General features: G+C 42.6%; 1 protein-coding gene across 1 annotated transcript; it reads left to right on the forward strand.

Moving 5' to 3' along the window:
* The first annotated feature begins 15481 nt into the window (after positions 1–15481).
* Positions 15482–17212, forward strand: LOC147855978 (uncharacterized). The gene has a single exon (XM_087329829.1). The coding sequence runs from the start codon at positions 15527–15529 to the stop codon at positions 17189–17191; it is 1665 nt and encodes a 554-aa protein (XP_087185955.1). The 5' UTR covers positions 15482–15526; the 3' UTR covers positions 17192–17212.
* The last annotated feature ends 5650 nt before the right edge of the window (positions 17213–22862 follow it).

A 22862-nucleotide genomic window follows, 5' to 3' on the forward strand; every position in this document is an offset into this window, starting at 1 on the left:
TGGCAAACGGATTCATTCGGCATTCTAGATCCCTTGTTGGTGCACCTATCTTCTTTATTAAGAAGAAGAATGGGACTCTTCGGTTGGTCGTGGATTATCGAGGGCTAAACAAAATGACTCTCCGGAATAGATATGCTCTACCATTAATCCTGAATCTTTTGGAACGTCTCAATGGTGCAAAATATTTCACGAAGTTGGACCTTCGTGGAGCATATAATCTAGTTCGGATTCGCCCGGGGGATGAATGGAAGACAACTTTTCGCACTCGCTATGGACATTTTGAGTATACTGTGATGCCATTCGGTCTCACGAATGCACCTACTGTTTTCCAACATATGGCGAATGATATTTTTCGAGATTTTCTTGATATCTTCACTATAGTTTACCTAGATGATATTTTAATCTACTCGAAGACCCAAGAGGAGCATGACGAACATGTTCGTCAGGTACTGCGTTGACTCTAAGAATATGGTCTCTACGCAAAATTAGAAAAGTGTAGTTTCGGCCAGAATCAAGTGGAATTTTTGGGGTATATTGTATCATCAGATGGTATTGCTATGGACCCCATGAAGGTACAAGCAATTTTAGAGTGGCAAATGCCCCTTTCAGTGCGTGATGTGCAATGTTTTCTCGGGTTTGCAAATTTTTATCAAAAATTTATTAAAGATTATTCCAAGGTGGTGCTTCCGCTTACTCAACTCACACATAAAAATCAGCCATTTATATGGAGTTCAGATGCAGTCAAGGCATTCAAAAGCTTCGAACGAGCATTTACAACGGCACGTATCTTAGCACATGTCGACCCAACAAAACGCTTCATCCTCGAAGTCGATGCATCCGATTTTGCACTAGGGAGTGTCCTCTTGCAGACTGGAGATGATGGACAACTACGCCCTGACACCTTTCATTCACGAAAGTTTGACGCTGCAGAGATCAACTACGAGATCCATGACAAAGAGCTTCTTGCAATTGTGGATTCGTTTCAACAATGGAGACATTTTCTAGAAGATTCTTCTCAGCAGATCATTGTCTACAATTGATCATAAGAACTTGACTTATTTCCAAAATGCTCGAGTCTTGAGTCGGAGAGAAGCCCGGTGGGCGCAATTTTTTACTCACTTCGACTTTATCATCATATATCACCTTGTGATGCAGCAATGCAAAGTAGATGCTCTTTCGTGGCGCTCTTATATGGAGCTTCGTCCAGGGGAACCTACATTTGAGCATCAAAAACAAATCCTTTTGGGTCCTAATCACTTACGATTAATGGTAGTTAATGCCATAACAACTCTTGAAGATTCCACTCTTGTTTATTCCATTCGAGATCATATGGCCACTGATGATTTCGCCAAGGATGTTTTGGATCATATTGTCCCAAATCATGCTTCTTCCTCATGGTCGAAAAATCCTCATAATGACTATCGTCAGTTCTATTTTCATGGTGGTTTTCTGTTTCGACAAAACCTATTGTATGTTTCGTGATGGTCCCCCATGGCTACAAGTTTTACAACATTGCCATGACTCACCAATGGCTGGTCATTTTGGAGTTCACAAGACTCTAGAATTAATTTCTCGACGCTATTGGTGGCCTCGCCTTCGTCATTTTGTTGAGGTGTATGTTCGCAGCTATGATATATGTTGTCGATCAAAGAGTCCTCGTCACCGATCCTATGGCTTACTACAAACACTTCCCATTTCGGAAAATCCTTGGATTTCATTACTGATCTCCCAATTTCAAAAGGTTTTGATGCAATTCTCACAGTAGTTGATCGATTTACCAAAATGGCACATTTCTTGCCATGTATGAAATCAATTACTAGTCGAGAGGTGGCCAATCTCGTTATGCGGGAGGTATTTGAGCATCATGGTCTACTAGATGATATTATTAGTGATCGTGGTCCACAATTCATCTCAAAGTTTTGGAAGCACATGTTCAAACTTCTCCACATTTCGGTTAAGCTTTCTTCGGGCTATCATCCCGAAACAAATGGCCAAACTGAGCATACCAACTAGACATTGGAGCAATATCTTCATTTTTTCATCAACTATCAACAAGATGATTGGGTTGATTTTTTGCACTTGGTGGAATTCGCTTACAACAACTTAGCCCATTCTTCTACAAGATATTCCCCATTTTTCGCAAATACGGGCTGTCATCCTCGGTGGATGATGAATGCGCACCCAGACGTTCCTACCAACCCTACTGCCGGGGATCGTCTTAGTCGCCTCCAAGAAATTCACGCTACCATTCTCCACAATTTGCACGATGCTCAAGTTACACACAGGAGGCTTTCCGATCGTCATCAAAAAAGTTCCATGTTGGGGATCATGTATGGTTTCTCCAACACAACATCAAAACCACTCGACCTTGCAGTAGATTGGATTACCAACGTTATGGCCCTTACATGATCACTGGTAAGATAAGTGATGTTGCATTTCGTCTTGGCCTCCCTCGACACATGCATCTTCATCCAGTGTTTCATGTATCCCTTTTGGAACCTTATACTACAAGTTCAATTCCGGGCCGTCTTACGATACCCCCACCACCTGTTGAGTTCTTGGACGGACCCGAATATCAAGTTGTTGCCATTCTCGATTCTAAAATCGTGCGCAACAAGCTGTATTACTTAGTCGATTGGCTAGGCTATAACCCCAATGATCGAACTTGGGAACTTGCTGCAAATCTTTCCAATGTTGCGGAACTCGTCACTACATTTCATCACCAATATCCTCATAAACCAGGTCCTAATACAAACCCTACGACACGACCTGTGAGATGTGTCGTCGAAGAAAGGGGATAGTGTCACGAAAACACTCACATCATGCATTGAAAGGATCATGATACTCATATTATGCCTCAAAAGGATTTGAACCCACGACCTTGTTGTACACATGTCAAATCCTTAGCCATTGTATTAATATTTTTGTATGTATAGTTTTTAGAATATGAAATCTAATATCATAGGAATATTCTATTTTACTCTACATTCTAGAATGACCTAGAATATTCTAGAATGTTCTATACACTAGAACCTTCTAGAATACTCTAGAGATCTTCTAGATTACTCTACATTCTAGGATAACCTAGAATATTTTAGAATGTTCTCTATTACTTATAAATTGGGATCTACCACTCATCCCAAACCTAAATTGGTTCAACACCATTTTGTAGTACTCTGTTGCCTACTCTATCCATTTACTCTTCAATATAATAATTCTTTTTCAATTATCTCTCTATCTTCTTTCTTTCTTTCTCTCTCTCTCTCTCTCTCTCTCTCTCTCTCTCTCTCTCTATCTTGACAATAGCCGCAAATCTCCAGCCGGATGAAGAGACATCCTTAATTATCCTCCTCGCAGAATTTAGAGACGTGTTCGCATGGACGTATGCAGATATGAAAGGCGTACCGGCCGAAGTAGTCACCCATAGCATCCCCATGCAAGCCGATGCCCGCCCAATCCGACAACGACCACGCCCAATGAACCCTAACTAGTCTCAACAAGTAAAAGCCGAAATCGATAAAATGCTACACGCTGGCATCATCTTCCCAATTGAGCTTACGACTCGGGTCTCTCTGATAGTAGTCGTCACAAAGAAGAAGCATATGTGTCTACTACCGGCAAGTCAACGATGCTACTATCAAGGACAACTACCCGGTACCCTACATTGAGCACTTACTCGAAAGAGTTGCAGGGGCGGAAGCCTATAGCTTCATTGATGGCTTCTCGGGGTACAACCAAATCTCGGTGGTTCCTGAAGATCAACACAAGACGGCCTTTGCAACCGAATTTGGTACGTTCGCTTACAAATAGATGCCTTTCGGGCTCACAAGTGCCCTAAGCACCTATGAAAGGGCAGCGGACCACATCTTCGTGACAAGGTTACGACAAGGAGTGGAGTCTTACATCGATGATTTATGCTGCCATTCGAAATGGCATGACCACCTTGCACTACTCCGCTTAACGTTCGAAAAATGTAGGGAGTACCAACTCTCTCTCAACCCTCTCAAGTGTCAATTTTGGGTTAAACACGAACTCATACTAGGTCATGTGGTGTCCCGACATGGGATCTCAACCGATGAGGTGAAAGTAAACCTCATCCTTGACATGCCATCACCCACGAACGAAAAACAACTACAAGGTTTCATGGGGTATGCGAGTTACTATAGACGGTTCATTAAGATGTTCGTAGAGAAAGCGAGACCACTCTACGCGTTACTAAAGCAGTACACATAGAGTGAAGACTGCACTCATTCGTTCAAGCTCTTGAAGGAGTGCGTAACCAAAGCCCCCATCCTCCGATCTCCAGACTATAGTAAAGGATTACATGTTCACATTGATGCTTTCGCCTTCATGATCGGGGCAGTACTCGCTCAACTTGGTGAAGGAGCACTTGATCTACCGATTACCTTTGCTAGTCGTCAACTGAACTGTGTGGAACAATATTACTCTACAACAGAAGGAGAAGCTTTAGCAATGGTTTACAACGTGAAGAAGTTCTGACATTACCTATTGGCGTCACATTTCTCATTTTTCGTAGATCATCAAGACCTCCTCTACTTGGTAAACAAGACTCATGCCATAGGACGCATATCCCGATGGCGCGTAACTCTACTCGACTTTGACTTCAAAGTGGTAGTGAGAAAAGGAAAGCACCATGTACTCGCTAATCATTTCTCGCGAATACCAAATGGAGAGGAAGCCACTGAAGTCGACGACGAAACGCCAGATGCTGCGTTATTCACGATCGATACTGTACCGTCATGGGCATCAGACATCGTTCGCGTCTTAACTGAAGGAGCCTTCTTCTTAAAACAACTAAGTCATGCCCAAGCATGTGTCTTGTTGAAGAAGTGTGGCCCCTTCACGATTCTCAGAGGCAACTTGTATCGATGAGGCAACGACGATGTAGTCTGAAGGTGTGTAGCAGACTATGATGTCATCGCTGTCATTGAACAAGCTCATTGCAGAAGCGGAAGCAGTCATTTCAATCAAGAGTCCACCGCACACAAGGTCCTTCAGTCAGGCTTATGGTGGTCGACACTATTCAAAGACACATATGAGTATGTACTTCGGTGTGATGAATGCCAACGTTTCAAGCACCCACAAAAAGAGGATTTCAACACATTAAACCCAGTAGTTGCTTGGCAACCATTCGAGAAATGGGGTATTGATTTTATCAGCCCAATTAGCCTAGCTTCCAATCTCAACCGATACATAATCACTGCCATGGATTATGCTACCCAGTGGGCCGAAGCCAAAGCCTGTGTTAATGCCGATGCACACACGACTGCCAAATTCCTATACGAAAATGTCATCACGGTTCGGATGCCCACTCAAAATAATCAACGACCAAGGCTCTCATTTCCTCAATCAGGTGGTAGCACACCTACTAGGCAAGTTTATGGTGACACATCACAAGAGCTCCCTTTATTACTCCCGGTGCAATGGACAAGCGGAAAGCACTAATAATGTGTTATGTACAGTGCTCACGAAGATAATCGCAGCCTCTCAGTCTTATTGGAGCATCAAACTCCAAGCCTCATTGTGGGCCTTGCGCACCTCCTACAAAGTAACAACTCGCCACACGCCGTTTAAACTAGTATACGGACAAGAGGCAGTACTACCCATTGAGTTCCTCATCCCTAGCCTCAAGATAGCCATCCAAGAATGATTGGATGGGAACCCCCTCCCATCACGTCTAGAGAACTTGGAACGACTAACAGAAACTCGACTACTCGCATTCCAGGCACTCCTCGCAGAGAAAGCGAACAGAAACTCGAAACCAACCTCGATGGACCCTAATGTCATGAAAACACACTTACCATGCTTCGCCAATGGCATACCTATAAAAGCAGTAATCGACACTGGAGCCTCACGGACCCTCTTCTCCTTCGAAACATGGGAACATCTAGGGTTCCCAAACCTCGAACTGTGCCACGACAATTTCCTTGGCTTCGATGGCTCCACATCAGGCTGCTTTAGAACCTTCGAGTGTGCAATCAAGACACAATATAGCGCTCATTCAATTCGAGTTCGGGTCCTTCCTCCGAAAGTGTTGTATACACCTTGCCTCCTCGGTTTGGATTGGTGTCACCAAGCCAGAACACCGTCTCCTTCCAAACTGTGAATGGTGTGAAGTCAAAAAAACTTGTCGCAACAATAATCCAACCACCTCCAGCCAATCTCGACAAACCCCAAACCATGAAAACGTCCAAAAATACAAACTCCTACAACCACCAATCACCCAAGATCAAAGTAATGCTAACATCGAAAGAAGGAAAGGCACACCGCATAAGTGGGTGAATGCCCATGCGACTTATGCCGAAGGACTACACCAAGGGGAATGTACCGTTTGGTGTGCCCGAAAAGGGCTCGCAAATGCCCAAGGTTGGCACAAAGGTGCCACCCGATTCTGGGTCCCTAAACGAAGTCGGCTCCCCACCCGCGACCACACCACGATCGCACGAAATACTCAACGACTCCGCACATCAACCAAACACCCCGCCCAAGTTAAGTCGATAGGCACTAGCCAGATTCCATCCATCTGGTGGAGGTGCCCCCCTTTATCCCCATCATCATACCCGCAACCTACACCGAGTATTCTGGACGAGAAGGTTGGCATTTCACCGAAGTCCCCCTTCCCCTCCACGACCGTTGTAACGTCATCGCTCAAATCAAAATGCACAAGGACCTACCTCCCGAGCCCCCCTTTATCCCCATCATCATACCCGCAACCTACAACGAGTATTCTGGATGAGAAGGTTGGCATTTCACCGAAGTCCCCCTTCCCCTCCCCGACCGTTGTAGCGTCATCGCTCAAATTGGTGACACCGCCTCCACTGACGCCATCTCCCGCATCACTGGCGATTATCAAGTGAGCACATGATCCTCACCCGGTCCTGTGGGCCCATGAGTTCATTCGACGCATCAAGGAATGGCAAACATGACCTAAATCAGTAGCCAATTTCGCGTGGTTCCTCACTTGTTGCTTGTGTGCAAAGTTCAATATCGGCCTTCCAACCCAGCTCTTTCATACACTGCAAGGAACGATGCCGCAAGGTAGCCATACAAGGTCAGACCGAGCGCCTCCGTATTCCAGAACGTGACCACTTAAGACAAGTCCACCAAGGCCAGCGTGATCGCCCGCCAGCACACAAGCAACCACAAATCACCCACGGGGCGGTCGAGGATACCCTCGACATAGCCGAGGATATCACTCTACGCTCAAAAGAATTCCAGACACGCGAATTCACACCTGCGAAGATCCAAGAATTGTCATCGACATTCTATCACGTGTCCCATCATACCATGACGATGACCACTCATACACGTAGTTGCACCATCGAAACGATCCTCCACATCCCTCCGGACCCTCAGGACTTACCTCTTCCACCCTCGACAACCTCTCTTCTCGGTGAAACCCCGCCATCCCCATTTGGCACAACCACCCAACCCTCCCCTCCCATGGTTGCTGATGACATTCTGCAACCTCGAACCCATAAAATCGCTCACCCCAACCCACCTTCCGTCGACGATAGGGAACTTGAAACCCCGCTTCCCCCTCCTGAGAAACCTCACCCCCCACAGTCTCCACTCCTGGTTGTTGGCTCCCAACCACTTCCCAATACCATCTTGACCACCACCTCAACCAGACCCATACTAGCCGCCGTTCCCAATTCCCAGCTATTATAGATCTAGGTACTAAAGTAAGCTTAAGATAAGGATAAAGCAATGAAAGATAGAAAGGAGAAAGAGAAAGAAGGGTGCCGATCCACCCGACCACCCCCGAGCGAAGGGATCGAGACGGACTCAAGCCTCGATCGGCGTCCCATACCACCGCCGTGGCGTCAGGTCGTACCTGGTGCTGGCGCGCTCGCTACAAGAGTTGACCCACCACACGAGCAGAGTCTCGATGTAGTCAAAAGATGATCAAATGAGGGTAGCTAGACCTCTTATTTATAGCGATACTCAAGGCCCCCAGGCAAGTTCACACTTGACCTAATGGGTTGTCTCAATCCCGAGGATTAAAAGTAATCCTCCCCTTCTTTACACTCTCATTTAACCCTCACACTTATCCACGTGTATAGATTACTACGGTAAATTCTTACCACGGGATATTATATGGTCATGCCCGTAACACCAGCCCCCCACTACCACAATCGCCCACACTATCGCGACACACTCTACCACCCACAAAACCTTAGACGATATGGTGATAGAAATCCTCAAGATGAATTCCATCGTGCATCGATGCCTCCTCCAAGTCCATGTGCGGGCCCAAGAGATAGCCATCAAACAGGAGGATGCCCACACAAGGAACGAAGTCTTACCCGCGGAAGTACGACATGCTCATCATACCAACGTGTGCCAAGCTGCTACCTCGACCTGCTCAAGATGGAACTACTTGCTGAACAAACCCGACGCCATGAACTCACCGAAGAGCTCCACCGAACCCAGACAACGTAGCAACACGACCAAGCACAAGCAGCGCAAGCCCACGCCAACCTCTCTGCCGAGTACGTGCATCTCACCACATAACACCAACTGACCGAAACACAACTTGCGGCTATGACTGTTGACCTCTCTGCAAGGTCTGAGGCCTTGGCCAACGCCATGGCCACGAATCACATACTCACAAATGAGATTACCGCACTCAAAACTGAAAACGATGCTATGTCTCAACAAGTGGAGGATGCAAACGAGAGGAATCATTGCCTCCTCATACAACACCATTGCTATTGCACCGAGCTCAAGAAGGACATCACCCAACTTTGTACGACCAAAGCCGCCCTCGAGCACGCCCTCCTCTCAGTCACGTCCGGTACCTCCACCGTCTCGACCACCCTGTCCACTTGCGTGTTCCCCCGAACATGACTTGCGCGCTCTTGGTGTACGTCACCTTGACATCCCAACTCTCTAAACTCTTCACCACACCACGTACGCCGTGAAATCTTCTCACTCATGCCACGTGCAGGCTTCGGTCGTTATCAGCTACACATCGCATGCTCTTCGATGAACCAACCCCCCCCTGATCGAAAGGTGTTCGTCCGTGTGCTCCCGGAAAACAACCATGCCTTGGCACTATTTATGTTGTACCCAAAGTTCACAGATGACCCCCCACCACCAGCAAGTGACCTCTTCCCCGAACCCCTCCCCGCTTTATTTCTCGAAGGCATGTCATACCTTCATACAACCATCACACCAGACTTAGAAGTCACTGACTTGGTATGCTTTGCTTACCCTTCTGATGTCACGATGCAAGTCAACGAGGACCGATGGGCTCAACTCTTCACCACGCTCTTGCGCCTACACCGAATTGCAGACACCCTAGCTCGTGTCGTGCTTGAGGGCGATACAACCTATGTTCCTCCTTTGGGGTTCCTTTGGTTAATCCGTGCTTGGCAGAACGCTTGGGATGTTGCAGCCCGTACCCACATATTTAGTATCGAATGTGCCGCATTCAACTGGCCCATAGAACTCGAGGCAAACAACTCAGAAGGGTTAGACCTGTACCTCGACATCTCTCGTGAGTACCAGCTTATGTCTTTTGACGAGGCCCGCGCACGCGTGCTACTACCCCCAAATCCCACCCACTCACCATCCGCTTTCAACTCGGAGTGGGACCCTGACTAACCCGATGATACCGACCACCACCCATCACCCACCACCCACCCCCTCCCCCACACCACACCCCATCCTCACCGCCACCTCCCCCACCTCCCCCCTTCCTCAATACTTCCCCCCTGCCACCTCACACCTCAACAAACACCATGTACCCGATCATGCTCACCTCATGTTCGGCTACAACCCCTTCCACACACCACCCCTTGCCCAACCACACTCCCCCCTACCACCCACATATCCCACCTCCCCACCAGTCGATCCTTTCCCATTACACACAAGGGTCGTCACACACCCGGGTCGGGCATTCACGGACACCATATTCCGCAAAGCCCTTCCTTTCAACCACCCCCTCGCCCACCTCATGCTCCACCAATAACTCCCACCTCTCGTCTTCACTACCCCCCCACTGCTCCATGAAACGAGCTCTCGATTCAACGTTGCAACGTTCTATACCGACTTGGTAGACCACTACCAACTCACCCATGGCCTCCAAGCCGCTCTCGACTACATCGAACACGGTGAGGGTTGGGACACCTGCCTCGATAGCCAATCTGCAATGCCCATCCCTTGGGAGTTTGATTTCTGCGACCTTCCCCTCCTACTTACACGTCTCTACACCTATTACCCTGAAGTCGCCACCGAACCCCAAATCAACATCTTCCTTTACCCGCATCTTTACCGGGATAATATGTCCACTTGGGCAAATGCTAACCCCCCATCAACTCGAGGTTGGCACCAATCGGTCGTTGCCCCACAGCTTGAGCCACTAGGGATCCAGCCACCGTGGCGGCTCCCGTGGTTCGAGAAACCGTCATTCCGCGAGTGGATTGCCCTCCATCCTCCAGAAATGCGAACAAACCCCTTTTTCCCACTACTACGACATTGGTCATGGCATGAATTTCAGGCAGCTCAAGAACGTTTACCTACCCTACAATTCAACTGGCCCATGTTCCCACGACCCCTTACAACCTCTTCGATAGAAGCTGGGAAGATCCGTGTCATGCGGCATTTCCTACGTTCATACCTAGACGTCCCTAACCCAACCATCCAAGCCAGTATTTTTTTTTTGCAATAGTTGTTAATTCTCCTCGACTCCCCTCCTTATGAGACCCCCCGCATTCAAGTAGTGCCACCACCCATCGTGGGGTCTCGCCTTCGATTTGAATAAAGGCTCAACACGTCGTCAACTGGTTGGTCTCTGGACCCGTGTCAACATTCTCCCCACCATCTATGAACAAGATTTTGAAACAATGATTGACACACATTTCTTTCCTGCTTACATTAGTTTTGGTAGGAACCCCACCTCCCCTCTTCCTTCGCCAGCTACAACACTTCAACGTGGCTCGTCGGTCCCAATAAGGATTTCTTCACGACGACTAATCAAATGCAAGAGATTCTCTTAACATCCGTTGTCTTCACTACCATCTTTGCCACCGACCACCCCCCGACGAACCACCCTACTCCATCCTTCTCGCCCTCGACGCCCCAAGCTCACCTCCCACAATGCATCCAGGAGTGTGCACTCATTAGGTTGGGGGGGATGTTAAGTGTTTGGATTGCACCACGATCAGTCACGAAGAAGAGTGCATCAACAAAGTAGTACGGCTAAAGAAACTATGAAGAAGAAATGGCAAGAGACAAAGGAGCTAACTGGTAGCCAAGTGTGAAAGAGGCAAACCCTAAATGAAAATATTATATAAACCACATTGTGGTGGCTTTGTAGGGGTTCTTCCATTTTAGTAAAGTTCTCCCTATCGATTAAGAGCTAAAGCTTCCTCTCCTCCTTCTTGTATCCCTTAAGCTTAAGAGAGATTAGTGAAGTGTTTAGTTAGGGCACACTAATCTCTCTTCTTTGTTGGTGCTAGAACTCTTAGCAAAGAGGGTTAATAAACATATTCGTTATTCTTATTGTCTATATTCATTACTCTTATTGTCTATGAGAGAGAGTTTGAGAGAGTGAGAGAGATATCATGCTTATTAATCAATTAATCTTTAAGCGAGTGTGAGGCTCGGAGGTGTCTGACAACCATCTCCTCCCAATTCGACATCAAAAGGATATACGTAGGTCCGAGCTCCGCAAACGACATCGAGGAGGGTTTAACTCCATCGATACATAGATCCAACACAGTCAATAATTCCACGGGCGGCGGTTGCGGAGGTTGTTGTCTTGGAATGTGAGAAGGATGGTAGGGTTCAAGGAGGGAGACGTGGAAAACATTGTGAAGCCAAAATGTGGGGGAAGCGCTAACCGGAGGGGCGACTGGGTTAACGCGCTCGAGGATACGGAAGCGGCCTAGCTTTTTGTAGTCGAGCTTCACACAGGTTGGAAATGCTGAAATGAGGGTGGAAACCATAGTTTGCAAAGAATGGGGGAACCTTAGTTGAGGCATGGATACTATTATTGTAGGCAAATTCCGCCATGGCAAGGAAGTCCACCCAATCATCTTGCTGGTAGTTGACTATACACTAGAGGTATTGTTCGAGGATTTGGTTGACTCTTTCAGTTTGGCCATCAGTTTGAGGGTGGTGTGCGGTAGACAAGTTGACAGAAGTCCCGAATGTCTTTAGAAGTTGACGCCAGAAGTCGGAGATAAATTGAGGACCTCGATCAGAAGTGACATCCTCAGGGAAGCCGTGTAATCAGATGACATTTTTCAAAAAAAGATCAGCCGTCTCCCATTGAAATCTATATATACCTCATTGTATGTATTTTTGTATTTTGATGATGATAATGCTAATTTAATATAGTTACTCATCCCCCATCTTGTGTTGTTTATAAGTGTATCTCTCTCTCTCTCTCTTCCTCTCACACACATACACACACATATCACTTTATCTTCCACTTATCAACTAATCACATAATTAGGTACTAATTAATCCTTGCTTAATTACTTACCTAATTCTTAACATTGCTTTATATTGAGACCAACATTCAACGTTGACATTTGCAATATAGTATTCTAGCCTTGCCCTCTTAACATCTTCCCACTTCATCCTTAATGATTCCACCAACCTTTCCTCAATCATTACATACTGCATAACATTGCCCGAAAGCTCTAAAAGATCATCCAAACCCCATCTTCTAAACCATTTCGTTATGTCAACAACCCCACTGGATGAGAGAATCTTTCTTTTATGGTTCTTTTGTAGCTTACATCCAACATTCCAAGCAAGATGTGGTAATCGATGATTCGACATATTCTTGACTTTTGTAATGTATTTATATACTCTTTGGAGTGCCAATAGGTCTATGGGTCAAACACCTGTTCCCAAGAGCATAACATGGTAAGAGGTAGTGCATTTAACTCCTAATTGCCTCCTTAAAAACATCTTTTGAATTTTCTCGATCTCATTCCATGCATTAAGAGAGATGGTGTCACCCGATACTTGCTACTCCATAAAGCAATACTTGAGTTACCATGGCATTGAACAACATTAGTTTTACTTCCCATCCACAAGTATCACTTTGTTTGCATTGGTTCTCCAAAAGGTAATATGGTTTCTAACCGGCTTGTAGCCTAGAATCAAAGCACGCACTCCATTTATTTGTGGTACCAAGAAATTTAAAGCTTCGAACAAATTGTATATGTTCACCTCTATAGGGTAATGATGAGGTTGGATGGTTTGCACTACCATCAATTTTTGTTTTCTCCACATTCACTGCTAGTCCACTACTATGGCAAAATTCTTCGAGTACGCCCAAGTAAAATTTTGCATACTATCAACATCATATGAGAAGAGTACGACATTATCCGGATATAGAAGCAATAAGATAACATGTTGCATCAATTTGGGGTGAGAGAGAGAGAGATGGGTCACATATATCATCATATTCGCCATTTGAATTGGTGTGTAGGGTGCCCTTGAGTTTGGAGTCGTGGTTAACAATCGGCAACAATTTAGTTTGAACCGAGGTTTAACGGTTTAAGTTTTTATTAATGGTTGGGTTCGGTTTCAACAGTCAAAAATCGCGGTTTAAACGGTTTAACGGTTTTTTATTTTTTATTTTTAAAAATTTTAAAAGAATTCTAAAAATTGTTTTCAAACAATCTTTTCAGTTTTAAACCTCATTCTCACATTTTAGGAGCATCTTAAAAACTTTAAAAAAAATTTAAAACTGAAATAGTATAAATTTTAAACAATTAAAAATTAAAAATTAAAAATTTGACGTATGTTGAAAACCAGAACCTCGCTACGAAGCCGCGGTTTAATGGTGTAACGGTTTGAAAAATGTTTTAACGGTTTCGTGGTTCGGTTTATGTTTCAAAAAATTTAAACGGTTCAATTTGGACTCTCTCAAACCGAATCGAACCGAACCGAACCGTTGCCGATTGTTAGTTGTGGTTGTCTTTAGATCCAATAGATAAAGACAGATAGATAGATAGATAGATAGGTAGAAGGAGTTCTATACTTTGTAGTAAGTTAGTCATGGCGGTGTTTTTTTTTTTCTTTCGTAACGAAAGCCATCATTATTTACGAAACGAAACGAAACGAAATGAAAAGAAAAGAAAGAAAAGAAAGAAAAGAAAGAAAGAAAGATTAGAGTTGTGAGCCCCCACGTCTAGATTCTGACCCACCCACCTCCACTTTGGATTCTGATTCCACCCAATCCCCAATCAATTTCTATAATGTCAACGCCATCAAACCTCTTCCATTTCCATTCCATTCCATTTCCATTTCCATTTCCATTCAATTCCTTCTTTTCTCCTCTGATCTGATCTCTTCTTTCCCTCTCCTCATTTTCTGATTCCTCATATTCCCCCTGCTCTCTGATCTGCCCTCCCTTAGTTTTGTGTTTTTGCTTTTTGCTTCTTCTTCTTCTTTTTTGCTTTTGTTTTTTGTTTTTGAGCAACAGATCTTTCTCACCACTTCCCTAAATCAGATGTTCGTATCGTATCGAATCTCATCACTCTGGTTTACCATCAGTTCCTGCACTCAATCCAACAGGTATTCCTTCTACTGTCTCTTTCTTTCTTTCTTTCTTTCTTTCTTTCTGCTACTTATCTATTTCCTGTTTTCATTTTGATTCCATCTCTTTGTTGCTTAACTTTCTTCAATTTATATATATATATATACATATCTGTCATTCTCTCTCTTCTGGGTTTTTTCTTTCCTTCTCCTCCTCCTCCTCCTCCTCCTCTTCTAGGGTTTCTTCTTCTTCTCCCCAATTTTCAATGTTTTCTATTCCCCTTCTTGTTTCTTTCTCTCCCTTCATCATCTAGGGTTTCTTTCTTTCTTTCTTCTTCTACTAGAGTTTCCTTTCTTCTAGGTTTTTGTCGTTCTTTTAGGTCTTTTGTTTTCAATCTTCTAGGATTTCTTCTTCTTCTTCTTCTTCTTCTTCTAGCTATTTCTTTCCATCTTCCAGGGTTTTTCACCGTCTTCAAATTTTTTCTCTTCTTCTTCTTCTTCTTCCTCGGTTTCTTTTTCTCGGGGAACCTTTTGCCTGTTTAGTATATCAAATTTTCAGAGCTTTGTACATGACTTTGTTGGTTGTTGTTGCCTATATATATATATATATATAATATATATCTGTTATTTTTCGTTTTCCCTCAATGATTGACTTAATTTTTTATGCTGATGCTGAGATTTTCGCTGTTTATTCACAAGAAAATCTATTGATATAATTGTGGCCAATCGCAAGAAAATGTGTGAATAAAGAGACATTTAATTTAAACAAAAGGCTTGTATTGGGGTCTTTTCTTTTATATGTCTGCCATGGAATATATAAATGCTACTCCAATTTGTATAGAGAAACATTTATTTTGGTGTGTTGTTTTTGCAACTGATTTATACATATGTTTCCTGGTGATAAGTTCTCAAATCACATGTATAACTGTGTTCTTTCTTATTGATGATATTACAAAGGTAGTTTCGAAACAAATCTCTGTACATTCAGAAGAAGATGATGGACCTGGACCAAAGAGCTCATCATAGAACTTTTGAGTTGGGTCTTGAAGATGAAGGTTCGAGTGAGAATATTCAGGGAATTGATGTAGAAGAAGAAGAAGAAGAAGATGATGATGATGAAGAAGAGGACATCGATGAGTTAACGAAACGGATATGGAGAGATCGAATCCGGCTCAAATGCCTGAAAGAGAAACAGAAGACAAAAGCTGATTCTGAGAAGAAACCACAAACATATATAAATCAACCTCAAGAGCAAGCCATGAGAAAAAAGATGTCTAGAGCACAGGATGGCATTCTCAAGTATATGCTCAAGATGATGGAAGTATGCAAAGCCCAAGGTTTTGTTTACGGTATAATACCCGAGAAAGGGAAGCCGGTCACTGGGGCCTCGGATAATCTCCGAGCCTGGTGGAAAGAGAAAGTTAAGTTCGATCGGAATGGGCCAGTAGAGATTGCCAAATATGAGACTGAACATGGACTCTCTAGAGATGTGGAGGGTTCCCTAGTGCCGGCCTCGACGCCCATAACACTTCAAGATCTTCAAGACACTACGCTAGGATCTCTTTTGTCGGCCCTAATGCCTCATTGTAAACCTCCACAGAGGAAATTCCCCCTAGAGAAGGGTATAGCACCCCCCTGGTGGCCCTCTGGGGATGAAGACTGGTGGGCCCAGATGGGTATGCAAATCGGCAAAGGAGCTCCACCTTATAGGAAACCCCATGATTTGAAGAAGTCATGGAAGGTTGGGGTGCTTATGGCTATCATCAAACACATGCTTCCTGACATTGCGAAAATCCGCGCGGTCGTGAGGCAGTCGAAATGCTTACAAGATAAGATGACTGCGAAAGAGAACTCGACATGGATGATGATTTTGAGCCGGGAGGAAGCGCAGCTGCAACTCGAAAGCAATGTGGGTAGTGTGGTCACAACTGAGGATAATGTTGAAGAAGCTTGTTGGGTTGGTTCAGATGATGCATCGACTTTCCATACGAGTGGACCTAGTAGCGAGGCACCGCATTGCATGGAACCAAATGCAGATCCCTCCACGTATACAAGAGAATTCGGGGCTTTTGAGACAATTCCTTCACAAATGCCGATTCACCCTCAAACAAGGAGTCATTTCCAAATGTCGAATCATGTACATGGAAACAGGGAACCTGGTATGGTGACTATTGGAAAGAAGAGAAAGCAAGTAGGGGATGCTATGTTGGATGATGCATATGCAAAATGCTCATGGCCCTATTCAACAGATGGAAGAAGCCAACCTGAAATTCAAAGATCAGAGACCCACTTTGTAGCGGAGCATCTATATGTCGAGAATTTGGGAAACCACTCAATAGTCCTAGGCAATAACAGTTGTGGAGGCTTGGATGCAAAACATATGGTTGATGCTCGACAAATCTCCGGGCCGAATATTACGTATGAACTAGGATATAATAGAGACATGAATGCTGAAAGGTTGCTAAATACTGACCTATTGACTTGTGATGGTAAAATGATCGATACACCCTTTAATCCTCCCCCTCATATGGAATCTCAAGGTGAGTTTGATTTTGCTTCGGAGTATGACACATGTATAAATAATAATCCTGGCTCTTTTGAAGGAGAACTCTATAGCCTCCCTTCCTATGAAGACTTTGTTTGGTTCTTTGGGTCATAATCATGGATTGGTATGAGTTTATGTTGTTAAATTGTTTGATGTACAATACAATCCACTAGTTTGGATATACCAATCATGTATTCACAATCATTGGTTGGAGTCAAAAAAAGGCTCTTTTTGTGCTTTTCTTTAAGACCATATTGTCTTCATTGACCTGGACCATGCATATAAGTTCCAACATGTATCTTTTTGGTTGTAGTCCTTATGGTATACAAGGAAGGCTGTAAAAGAAAATGTGAATGCTGAAGTGTTACAAAATGTCAGCCATCAGCTTATAAGGATGGTAAACTAATTGTTACACACTTTGATCCTTCAAAGGAGGAATTTGAATTTACTTCAAGGCATGCTATAGTCTATCAGGTACACTCTCTTGTTGGGTCTTTCAGAGACTTAGTACCTTGGCTATTTGTTGGTTAGTACGGAACTAAATTCAATGTGTTGGATTGTATTGCTAACACTCCCACTTGGGTGGCTAGATTTGGAGCTGTGGAGTTTTGTGGTCCTTTCAAATCTCTTCATTTATGGGTCCTTTCTTGGAAAGTTTCCCGTCATTTTGTAGTCTATCGCATTAACTCATTCATTCCTTTAAATAATCCTTCATGCATTTCGATTTAAAAATTTGGGTTGTTATCTCTGTTGTTTAAGGAAAACTTGTTCTTGGTTATAATATTAAGGGGCAACACCGTATTTAGAATTGACATTTCATACATTCTCATGTCCGTTATTTGATGGATACTTGTTCTTTGTGATAATATTAAGGGGCAACCCCTTAATTGGAATAGACATTTGATACATTCTCAAGGATGAACCTATCAGTTCTTTCTTGGAGTGAACCTTGCAAAATTGCATGGATGTAGGTTTTATCGTCCCACGCTACAATGTTGCTAGGTAGAATACAAAGAGACTACAACAAAATAAAAAGAGTAGATCTTATGGAGTAGCCAAAGAGTCTCTAATGAGAAAATTGGTAGGAAGTTGGAGATGGCGATGTTTCACGTTGATGTCTATGGAGCCTCTGTGATTAACAAAAGCCTAGGATGTATTTGATCGAGGCACTTACATTGTTCGATTTGGTTTATACAAAATTTGGTTTTTTTTAGGGTTATTTTTGGGTTCTCTACAATATTTAGTGATCACTAAACACAACTATTACTTTACATTTGGTTTTAGAGAAGTAGGCTAATAGTAATAGTGATAATAAATGCATAAGTAATCAAATCAATCAATCAATCGGTAAGAATAATTAGATAAGTTACGATGTCATTAGTGAGTCTGAAGATATATTTGTTTCTCTCATGGTTTCATGGACAGGAAGTTTTGGTCATTCCATAATGTCTATTTGAACCTCTTCCCCAAGGGAAAAAGCTCCTAGATCCTTAGGAGTCATTGATGGAGTTTGTAACTACGTGGGTGAGGCCCATAACAAATCCACATGTAGCCAAGTTCTTATGTGGTCTTTCGTGAGTTGATTGTCTTCGTTTAGTCATGAACACTAGAAAACTAAATCCTAGCAAACTTCTCCTCAAATAACCTATTCATGAAGTTATACTCTTGAGGCCTACTGATTTGGCGATCAAGTGGTGGTTGAGCGTCTTGATTTGGGTGGTGAGCTTTTTCCATGAAGTGAGCGATTCAACTGTGTTCACTTACGTTTGGATGATGACCATGGCCAACCCATCCATGACCCATGAATGAGACATCCTTGACATACCCATGGGCCATGGCCATCTATATCCTTATCCCAGGATCAACCATATGTTCTCCTAATCATACCATCACTTGTTTAGTAAAAGGTGAAGCATTTGTATCAATTACAAGACAAATTGGGCATTTAAATAGGTACAACAATGTTGTGCATTTTGGAAATACAAAAATTCTCATTTGTCACTACTAATTTCATACTTTTTTGGATGGGAAAAACTCGACGAACTCACGTTCCACATCAAATGATTTTTTTTTTAAATGACTAGAATACCGCTAAATCAAATGATTTTTTAATTTTATGAGAAGAATAATACTTACTAGCTAAATCAATTTAACACTAACAAATGTTGTTAAACGATTAATAAAATTATTATTAGTATTCATTAGATCCCATAGTTCCACTCATTATGCATTGCATTGTTAGCAACTTAGCTCATGTTAATATTTATAATTTGGTTATTGTAGTTATGCTATTGTGAGTGATAATTGTTGCTCATATAACAAATAATAATAATTTATACACCCCTCCCATGGCCTCATGATGGAAGTTTTGTTTTTCCAAATGAGTAAATAAATAAATGAGAGGATAGGAAAAGATGGGGAAGTAGGGCCCTCGAAAAGGTATGACACCAAAGATGCTTGAAGGAGGGGCCAATCCTAGGGTTGTTGCACACCAAAGGGGAAAAGAGTAAGTAGCAAGGCCCCACTTTTAAGATTTGTGATGAGATATAACAGACAACAACCTCAAGGGGGTAATGAGGGAGATGATCCTTGATACCAGCATAGACTTCACTCTACGAGCGGTACTCGAAATTGCAGAGATGGAATTCAACAAAGTCATAATAGATTTGATGAAAAGAAAGCTCGGCACTCGACTGAGATGGAAGGGGTGAGGGCCATGAAGGTGAATGTCATATCAATAGACGGGTTCAAGGCTGAAGAGAACTACATAGATATTCATTATTATATGAGGCCACATTGGGTAAGGGTGACAACGAAGACTTTGGTGCGAATCAAGGATGTCAAAGAGCCAATGTTGGTGTTGATCTATCATGGATCCAAGGTCAAGTTAATTTCCATGGACTTCTACTAAAAAGGGAAATGGCCAATCATCACCAAGCATGGGAGGAAGATAAGGTCGGCTACCTAAGCGACAGAGGAGTTGCATGGTGTTTGTCCAAATGTGAAGGTGAAGGTCGTGAATGTGGAAATTGACCAACATTTCTTCGTGCAAGAGACATCTCTCACCCCGTCATATTGGAAGACAAATGTGCTAGATAACGGGTCAACATACACGATGGTAAAGAGGCAAGATGAGAAACGTTTGGTCCAGTTTGTGCAAGAGAAATCCTCTCACCCCGCCATATTGGAAGACAAATGTGCTAGATAACGGGTCAACATACACAATGGTAAAGAGGCAAGATGAGAAACGTTTGGTCCAGTTTGTGCAAGAGACATCCTCTCACCTCGTCATATTGGGTAGCTCATATGGAGACAATGTGGTAGATAATGGGTCAACTGCATGAGGGTAAAGAGCCAAGATGGGAAGAGTTTAGTATAGTTCCTAACAATCAAGCCGAATCATGAGCATAATAAGGACTCACTGAAAAGTGAAAGCTAGGAAGATTTTTTATGCGGGTTATTAAATCATGGGACCAAGGTTGTTAGGTACGTTAGATACGGTACAGATACCATACGTATATAACATATTAATATGCATATAGTACCTCCCAATTTAAAAATACGTTAAATACGTTTTTTAATATGTTAAATACTTATAAAATACGTATTTTACGTATAATATGTTAAATACTTCTAGAATTTGAAAATTATTTACCTTTCTAAAAAATCGTTGTAATATTGTAAAAAGCATCTATGTTTACACAATTTTGTGATGTACATTATAGTTCTACATCCTAAAATGCATATAAGACATTTGAACATTTCACATCCTAAAATACTTATAATATGGATGTCGGCATTCACTTATTCTATAAATTAGTGTAAGTGTGTATCACTATGTTCTATTTCAAATTGTAATTATTTATGATTATGGATTCATAGATTGAGTAATTGTCTACGATTATCACACTTAGGATAGGTTTCTCTCTTCTTCATCTTCTTCTTCTATCTTCTATGATTATCACAGTCAGAGTCAAGAGAGGTTTTTGTCTTTGTTTCTCTTCTTCTTCTTCTTCTTCTTCTTTGTTCGTCGTCATCTCTTTTGTTCTTCCTTCTTTTTGCTTCATTTTCACTCAAATCTTTTTTTTCTTTTGCTTTTTGTTGGGGTTTTACTTATATTTTTTTATAAATACGTATTATACCTGTTTTTTCAATTGTACGTTAAATACCGTATTGGACAAATGTATATGATATTTGACTGAACAACGTTGAGGTATAGTGCACACTATACAAATTAAGAGGTACTATACGTATTTAAACGTTAATACAGGTACGTAAACAACCATGCATTGGACACAACAACTTGGGGCATATTAAGTCCCAAGATTTTTTATGATAATTTTTGTGGTCCTAAAGATTGTGTAAACAATTTTTGCTTTCCAAAACTGGGGCTCGTAAATTCTCTAGCGTTGATTGTAAAGCTTAGGGCAAGGTATCTAAAACAATGTAATATATTGGAAGAAGAAGAAGATATCATAAGCGGTTTTGTTCGATGAAACTCTCAAGAAGATAAGGAGTATGGTCATTGTTGAACATTAATGAGGATAGGGTAATTTTAGTTAAGTAAGCTAACATGTATGATGCCATCGAAGAATTTGGGCGAAGGGTTGAGGAAAGGAAAACGGTCCAACTACATACATAATTTGCAGGGATATTGTGATGTAAACATGGCAGGTGACTTATATACCTGCTAGTAGACTTACGTGTATCCAAGTCACCTGCCATGTTTGCATCACAATATCCCTCTAAACTTAATGCACCCTTCCCAAAGCATAAACATTTTCTCTGTGTACCTTTAAGATACCTGAAAGCACATTGGGAGGCTGTCAAGTGTGCTTTCAGGTATCTTAAAGGTACACAGAGAAAATGTTTATGCTTTGGGAAGGGCGCATTAAGTTTGCCGGGATATTGTGATGCAGACATGGCAAGTGACTTGGATACACATAAGTCTACTAGCGGGTATATATTTATAGTTGCAATTTGGAGCACCACGAGGGAGCAACTATTGAGGGATGATGTTTAGCAAACAAAGAGTAGAGACACAGATTTTTGGGTGTACGCAATCGCCTTGATTGGTACACAAGAAAAAAAAGGGTTATTATATTAGTTAACCCTACAAAGAAAGCGGTGTTGTGTTCACATTACAAAAGGAGGTGTCCTGTCCAAGTGAACAACGTGTTCATATATACGAATAATTACCTAATCTGTGAATTACAGGCCTTTACACCTAACAACCTCCCACTTACGGTCCAATGTGAACATTCAAGTAACTCCCACTAACTGTATACAATGCTCATGTTGAGCTTTGCAAGACTTTTAGTGAGAATATCTGCAGGATTGTCCTGTGTTTTGATCTTGGTCAATGTGACTAGACCATCCTCCAAAACTTGTCTAATAAAGTGATGTCACACATCAATGTGTTTAGTGCGCGAATGAAACATGGCATTCTTAGCCAGATACACAACACTCTGGCTATCACATCCTAATACAGGAGTACTAATAGACATGCCAAGATCTTCAACAAGTCTGCTGAGCCATATAGTTTCCTTTGAAGCTTCTGTAGCTGAAATATATTTAGCTTCAGTAGTATTCAATGCTACAATCTTTTGCAATTTGGAGCACCAAGACACTGCTCCACCAACAACTGTAAATATATACCCGCTAGTAGACTTATGTGTATCCAAGTCACCTGCCATGTCTCCATCAAAATATCCCTACAAACTTAATGCACCCTTCCGAAAGAATAAACATTTTTTTTGTGTACCTTTAGGATACTTCAAAACAC

Source organism: Azolla caroliniana, unplaced genomic scaffold (genome assembly GCF_043228905.1).
Source record: "Azolla caroliniana isolate FFs.n. ecotype wild unplaced genomic scaffold, voAzoCaro1.0.p SCAF_13, whole genome shotgun sequence".
Classification (NCBI taxonomy): domain Eukaryota; kingdom Viridiplantae; phylum Streptophyta; class Polypodiopsida; order Salviniales; family Salviniaceae; genus Azolla; species Azolla caroliniana.

Excerpts from the sequence above, each read along its gene's own strand:
- LOC147855978 (XM_087329829.1), top strand. The coding sequence starts at position 15,527 with ATGATGGACCTGGACCAAAGAGCTCATCATAGAACTTTTGAGTTGGGT.